This window comes from Danaus plexippus (assembly GCF_018135715.1).
Source record: "Danaus plexippus chromosome 18 unlocalized genomic scaffold, MEX_DaPlex mxdp_20, whole genome shotgun sequence".
Taxonomy (NCBI): domain Eukaryota; kingdom Metazoa; phylum Arthropoda; class Insecta; order Lepidoptera; family Nymphalidae; genus Danaus; species Danaus plexippus.
The window spans coordinates 1378609-1386918 of record NW_026869853.1 but is presented as its reverse complement, the minus strand read 5'-3'; the positions used below and the strand labels follow the sequence as shown (position 1 = coordinate 1386918).

The following is an 8310-nucleotide window of genomic DNA, read 5'->3' as shown; positions in this document are numbered from 1 at the left end:
CACTGTAAATGGCTAAAAGAGAAATTTTAAAATGATTTTGATTGCCATATTTGTTTTTATTACGATAACGGCTTACAAAACGACGAAATCCGGTTGAATGCACGAAAAATCATGATTTTTTATCATATACTGCCTGTTCTAAACGTGCAAGCGAGAGCGCTGAACAAGCGCTGTTTATGTTATTTTTTATAATAATAAAACCTCAATTTAATTTCATTGATAAAAGTATGCAATTTTCATCTTTTTCCTTAATAGCTTATCCGCCACAACTATTGTCCGGGAACCGACATTACAGACAAGCAATATCTTTTTCAATTATTAACCATAACTATAAAGACAGATAAAGCTAATACAATTGCTTTAATTCTCTGTTAATTGCAGATTATTTAAAAAATGATTAAATAATTTTAATCAAAAACATATCAAAGTTTAATTCGACATTAAATAGGATTACCATTTAATAATATATTGTGGTTCTTTAGTATTATTTAATTAATTAAATTTAACGTAAAATTAATTGTCAGATTATTTTCATTCTACTTGAAACATTCTATGCGTATTGTTGGCATCGAATATAAATTTCAACTAAAATAATGTTAAGCATTCCGAGTAATTGAGATAGTATGTGCAATTTGCATGTCATGTATTTATTTGTATGTACCGTGATTTCGACCTCACGAGGTATAGCGAGACATATAATATCTCTCTCATTTGTGTCCGGTGTCAGATACGTATACATGACTCTATAAAATCTTTTTTCAAACTCCATTGTGTGTATACTTTTAAAATTATATGTATTACTGGGTTTAACATTAACTCAACAAGCGGTTCTAAAAGAGAACTTACTTAAAATTATATAATATTCAGAAATTAGAAATTTGTTCCTATTTAAAGTATTAAAAACATTTAAAGTTGTAAGTGTGATGACAAGTTCATCTATTAATATTAGAATATAAACATATAATTTCTCTATTGCAATATTTTGGAAAACCAATGTCCATAAAGATTTTTTCTCGAATTTAGTGTGAAAAATTAAGTGTGAAATGAAAAATTTATTTATATAAACTTTTTTTAAATACAACTTACAAATGTAAAAAATACAATATGTATATATTGGTTAGTTTTTTAAAACAAATAGAAAATTAATTTCCTGAATTATGTTTATAAGTCTCTGTACTTTTTTTTAACTACTCGATGAATTTTATTCTATTTTTTTTTTCAAATCCAAGATATTTATTCAAAAGAAATGTCTTTTCATCTATATTCACAAAGTTTTTTCACCTATTCACTATCAGTGGATAGGTGAAGAAACGGAAGTAATTTTATATTTTAAATGATAAACAGTTTAAGACGACCTAGTAGCCTGACGAAATAAATGAATCACACAAATATTTTTTGAGTCAAGATTCTTATCTGAAATCTTTCTTATCGAAGATATCTGTCACACTTTATTTATATGTTGCATAAGAACGACTAAATATAAAACAAATCTGCAAAATAAATCAATAAAATTTAAGAAACGTAATCTATTACTTTATTATAAAAATATTTTTTATCTAAACTTACGATTTAAATTTTAAAAGGTAATAAAATTGAGTATCATAACAGGCGGTTCAGTAATAATTGTGTTTCCGAGTATTCTTATTAAAAAACAAACAAATAATATTAAACCCTAAATAAAGAAAGTCAAGAAAATCAAAAGAAACTACCAAAAATTATTTTAATTAAACCATTTATTATTATCATATCAGTTCATACCGAAGAATAAACATAAACTTAACCAGCAACGGATATGTACTATATATACATATATGTGTACTCATATGTTTTACATGTATTGTACGTACGAATATTTTGAGGTTAAAGTTATATGGTTGCAAACAGGAAAGTGTATATTGATATTCAAAGGGAAATTTAAAATACTGAAATTGTAATAAACAATGAACATTTATTAACCACTTACCAATTACATAACAATAAAGAAGCGTCAATTAAGTTACGTCCATATTATGTTATATTCATATTATGTTATATATTAAGTACAATTTAAATGCGAACAATAATGTTAACCAAGACCAGCTTTAGTGTAGGTCTTCCAGAAAGAGTCTCTCAAGTTTGGAAATTACCTATTAGCCTATTTATTTAAATAAAGAATCTAAAAGCTTACTAAAAGGATAGGAACATTTTGGTTTTGAATTAAAGTAGCCCTAGAAATCAAATTATTTTTAAGCAAAAATAAAAACCGACTTCAAAAATAACATAGAAAGACAGGCACTATAAATTAAAAAATATTTTTTCATTTAAATACTATTTCCTAACCTAGCTATCTTATAATAAATTCTAAAAATTTGCACAAAAATCAAATAAACACAAATATAAAAAGAAGAACACTAAATTAGAACGACTATAAGTAGTCTAAACCTAAATTAACATACGTTTATTCTTTTACTAGTTTTTGCCCGGGACTTCGTCCGCATTATATAGTTTTTTTTTGGGTAGTAGTATGAAAAAACCTGAGCTGTACTTTTTTTGTACGCATGTTTGAATTGTTCCAGATAGGATGAGTGCTTATTGAGTGTGATTTTCATAGGTTAGGTTAAGTTAATACATTTTAAAAAGAAGATAGGTTACCGCAATACATTTTTATATACGATGTTTTTTGTTTCTCGTTCCTTGGCCAGAAAAGTAATTTTTTCCCATGGGATTGCGTTTTTTTTTCGGCAGTCATAAGTAACTCATGTCCTTTCTTAAGTCACAAACTATCTCTTGACCAAATTTCATTTAAATCTGTTCAGTAGTTTAGGCGTAAAAGCGATTGGCCCACCTGAATTTTCCCATGGGAATGCGTCATTTTCCCGGGCCAAAAAGTAGCCTATGTCCTTTCTCGGATATCAAAATATCTCCATACCGAATTTCATGCAAATCTGTCAGTAGTTTAGGCGTGATTGAGTAACAGACAGACAGACGGACAGAGTTACTTTCGCATTTATAATATTATATAGTATGGATAACAAAAGGTAATCAGTATGAAACTAAAGCTGATTTTCGTTCAATATCAACACAAGTAAGACCACAAGATATGCAATTAATTTAAACAATGAAAAAAAATTAAGTACATAGATACATACTACGCGCACGCACAAAAGCAAGAAATGAATCAGTTTTTAGAATTGCTAAACTAATAAAAATAATATGACCTACTAACTATGTATTTACCTACTTATGTAATTGACCTAAATAAATCTGACAAAAACTATCTAAGCGTTCTATGATGGATACATACTACTACTAATGGAATTTACTTGCTAATTTGTACCTTTTTTAAAAATTAAACAAAACTGTATGTAAACTCGTATATATATATAGGATATGATCTAGATATAGATATGATATTAATATTGTGGTGGCCTGGAGGTTAAAGGTTAATTAGACACCACTGAACGACGGTGAAGGAAAACATCGTGAGGAAACCTGGTCTTATAATTTCAAATTATAAGATTGAAATCGCCAACCCGTCTTGTGCAAGCGTGGTGATTAATGCTCTAACCTTTTTCATGTGAGGAGAGGCCTTTACTCAGCAGTGGGCTCTGATAGGCTGATGATTAGGATGATATATATGGACGCTCAAAAGATAATAAAGAAGTGGTTATATTAAACTAATCACGATAATCTCGACAAAATAAATTAATGCTAAACTAAAACGATCCAACAGACAAACAATATCATAAAACGTTATAGGTAAGTCATAGGTAGTTAGTAATGTTGTCTTCCATTCCCTGCTTACTGCGCGCCAGCAGCACCGCATCCACCCCGCCTCCTAGTCTAACAAATATAGCCATGTGCTTTTTCCGGGTTCTGAGCGAGTCCGACCAACGCACGGTGCAGACGTGTGCTACAGTATCCCGATGCTGATTGATAGTGTCAAAAGTGAAAAAGTGATAGAAGAGGTTAGAAGATCAACGTGTCCGGCGTTGATCAGCAGACTCCGAAGAGGGTAGCTGCCACCGTCGCATAGTCACCGTTGTTCTGCCGCCAGGTATTACAGTCGATAGGGAAGTAGATACAACCCTGTTACCTAAGAGCAGGACTTAGTTTACGTACTTTCTAACAGTCCACACACCTCCCTGTCAAGGCAGGGAGGACACTCCCCGTACCGTCGTCCATCATGGGCGACAACTACAAAATGCGATTCGAGGAACTACTACAGTTCCTCGAAGACAACGTCCCAAACATTTACCACGCCTACACCGACCTTTGTAAGCCATTGAGGATGGCCTCTTTCGACACGGACAGCCTGGCTTCACCAGGCTGCCCACAACGCCGCATTCCATCCGACATGGAATGTTCCGAAAACGAGTCATCGGAGACTTCTTCGCTGACCTCTGACGCCGAGGAGGACAACGACGGGTCCAGGCCCGTTGTATCTAAATCGGGAAAGAGGAAGGCGGCAAAGTCGCTGAAGGCGCCGACGACCGTCAAGAAAGTAGTGATGTCACCCGCAGCTGCCGGCGCAGCTGCGTGCGCACCTGCGGGTACACCTGTGTCTGCACCTGTGGGCACATCTGTGTCCGCACCTGCTCGCGCAGCTGCGGGTAGAGCCCGACCGACCGCGAACAATAACTTATCAAAATCTAACTACCCGCCGCCGCTCTATATTAGAACAAAAAAAAGCTGGAAAGATATTTCCAGGTTATTAAACGACAAGAATATTATTTTTATGTCAGCCCGGAATACAGCAGTAGGGATCAAGGTCTCTACAGCCACTCCAGACGACCACCGTGCCCTGACCGCGATGTTACGGAAGAGTAACATTGAATTCCACACCTACGCCCTCCCGGAGGAGCGTAGACTTACAGTAGTTATCAAGGGTCTCCTCGCGGAGATACCAGCTGAAATCATTAAAGAGGACCTTCAGTCCCAAAATTTGCCGGTGTTGGAAGTGCATCGCATGCACAGGCCCAACAAAAAACCATTCGATATGGTTTTAGTACACTTACCTCCTACCCCGGAAGGTAAGAAAATCTACAACATAATATCCATTTGCCGATTGTCGGGCTTGGAAGTTGAGCCCCCGAAAACCGCGGCGTCCCGGGGCAATGCCATCGATGCCAATTATATGGCCATTCGCAGAGGTTCTGCTACGCAAGCCCGCGCTGCGTAAAGTGCCTAGGCGACCATGGTACATTCCGACTGCAGCAGGGTCGCGCCTACGGAGGAGCCGCCTAGCTGCGTCTTGTTCGGCCAGCAGGGTCATCCCGCGAACTTTCGCGGATGTCCCAAAGCGCCGCACTGGGCGAAAGCTGGGCGGAAACCCTACAAAGCCCAGGAGCCGGCTCCCATCCCTGCTGCCCATCCTGCAAATAACGCCTGGCATAGGCCTAGGTTTATAAACGAACAGACAGCACCCCAGGCCCCTAAGGTGCCCATGGCCCCACAGGCAACCCAGGCCCCTAAGGCAACACAGGCCCCTCAGGCACCCGCGCAAACACCGGCAATCGGCCTCGCAGCTGACTTGCAACTAGTCTGTGACTTCGCGAGTCTTATAGACCCCGCAGAGGTGCAGACATTCGCCGCCAAGCTGATGGCCACCGATAGCAATCCTCAAGCCCGCATGCTGGCAACGTGCCAGCACGCGGGCATGTTGAGTGCCATGGGAGCGTTCAAAGCCAATGGCAATTAGCATTTAAGATTAGGCGTCCCAGACACCCCTCCTAGACCCTGACAGTAAATATATGACCGACAGTACAGACATAAAAGTCCTCAAGACACACAAGATATCATTACACTAACACACCGCCCTCGCCGGCGAAGACGAGGTCCCGCTTCCAACACGTCGCTCCGGCGTTCCGCCATCGGGGGACGTCATGTAATCCAATATCCGATTTCAACCTCTACTTCAACGATATCCTAAGCCGAGGTCCGGCCTCTTAGAGGCACCCTTGGGACGGGTGTATACCTCCGTCGGGCCCTTCGGGCCCGAATGAAACAAGTAGGTCCCATCGGGCCGCCCACCCCTATCGGTAACTCTGTAAAAGCCAATAGGGCTAACAGCTACTGTCAACTCGAAAAAAAATATTTTCCGGGTTCCATATATTTTTATACCAAAATTCATCATCAAACAGACAGAGTTACTTTCGCATTACTAATATTAGTAGGGATATTTATATATATTTTATTGATATATTGAAAATTACTCAACGCTTTCTTGAATAAATTTCCCAATTCATAAACGAAATTCTTGACAGCAGGTGTCCGCAAAAACCTTAAGTCTAGTCTTTATTTATCATTCCTTATACTCTAAGTATTACACAGACAGGTCTAAAATAGCGTCTCTAACTTCCTCAGTAATAGGATTTACGAAGTCTTCATAGTGTTTGTGAACCACAATTTCCTGAGGAGCTATGTTCCATATACATAATGAAATAAAAAACCTCCTCAAAATAAAAGAAAAACACTTATTTATACTTCTAAAAAAAAGTATGCGTACATAAAAGCCAAATAAAAATTTATTCAATTGAATATATTGTAAGTTTTAATTATAAATGTATTACTTCAAGTTTCTGATGATAAATATATTATCAATCACCTAATATTATCTTCCAATGACAGAAAACTTGAACGAAAGATATCGATATCATGTTTCTCATTCACTAGAATACATAGATGAAATATATATATATATAGACCTAATAAATAGTAGGCCTAATGCTTTATAAATAATAATTAATGTTTTATATAGCTATAACACGTATTATCGTTTCAAAAATACATGTATTAAGATTATTTTACTTATAACTTCGAATTGAAATACTTAAAATATTTTCTTTACTAGACTGGAAGTGGGTTTAGTGTATTCTAAACAAATCCGGATTTTTAAGGAACTTTTAAAGTTTCATTGAGGATAATTATTTGTGTCCACATTTTTTATTAATGTGAATTCGAATCAATTACGCAAGAGATATTAGAGAAGTGGTCACAACCAATACCTATGTGGTTGGGAAATGACAGTTTCAAAATAGAGTGTGTCCAGCTGCAGATTTCAGTGTTTAGAATATTGTCAAAAAAACTACAGCTTTAATATAAAAAAAGGTTCTTTGTAAGTTGTAAAACACTAATGCGAATTTTATTTAATAAAAAGACTACGCTCTCTAAATGGTGGCCCAAAAAGTCTAACGTACTCTTCGAGTCTAACACGCATATTCTTGAAAACGCGTTTACATAGCAACGGAGGAATCTTGCTGACTTCGGCGCGTATATTTCCTTTGAGTTCTGCCACAGTGCCCGGATTGCTTTTGTATACGACAGATTTTAGGTATCCCCATAAAAAAAAGTCACACGGGCTTAAATCTGGTGATCTAGGTGCCATACCGTGGCCACCGTTTCGTGATATATTTTTTCTTTAAATAACTGCCGTCCTGCATTCAAGGTAATTGATTTTGAAATTTTAAAACAAAAGGAGCTTTAAAATATAACTTTAGTTGATCGGTATAACCTTATGGTCCTATTAAGAATAATAATTTATTTCAATAAATAGTCTTCCGAATATTCGCAGTGCATCTAAAAATATATAAAATTTCAATTACACGAATCAAAAAAATGTAATATTTCTAAAATTTTTATCCATTGATATAGATAAGATTTTCGCGGGTATTCGTTTAAATAAAACTAAGTTTTTTTGATATACTACGCGTTTCTTATTATTTCAAAAATATTTACTCAGATATTTCATTTCCTTTGCAGCAAACATGATCACGGGCAGACGATATGAAGAATTTCATTTTCATTTGTACATCCGAAAATTTTAGTTTTATTTAAATTTCATCTAATGATAGTTTAAAATAAATTCATCTTAAATGTTTGAGAGATTCTGCTGGCTTCAATCTACTGGAAACATCCTGTGCATACTATTTGAAACGAATATAAATATTGACTTAAATACGGTCAAATATTCCGAGTAACAGGGATACTATTTACATCGTGCGTATAATGTAGATATATATTCAGTTCCACCCTTTATACCACCCTTTCTACAAAAAAAGTACTCCCATTAAATTCATGTCTTATTTATTGACATATAATAAACACCATACTATCTTTTCCAAAATGATTGTTACTACGTTATAAAAAATTTAGTTGCAAAAATAATTTAATTATTGCAACAACAAATATTTAATCATTCAATAAGCAATGCTTAAAGAAAACCGAGATATAAGAAAATAATATGTTAGGCAGCAACAATTATTAATTTGCTTCTATATAAAATATATATTTTAAACAAAGTTGAAGGTGTGCTGACAAGTTATTTCATTG

General features: G+C 35.5%; 1 protein-coding gene across 1 annotated transcript; it reads left to right on the top strand.

The window, feature by feature from the left end:
* The first annotated feature begins 5176 nt into the window (after positions 1-5176).
* LOC133320366 (uncharacterized) lies at positions 5177-5680 on the top strand. Its single transcript, XM_061528551.1, has one exon. The coding sequence runs from the start codon at positions 5177-5179 to the stop codon at positions 5678-5680; it is 504 nt and encodes a 167-aa protein (XP_061384535.1).
* The last annotated feature ends 2630 nt before the right edge of the window (positions 5681-8310 follow it).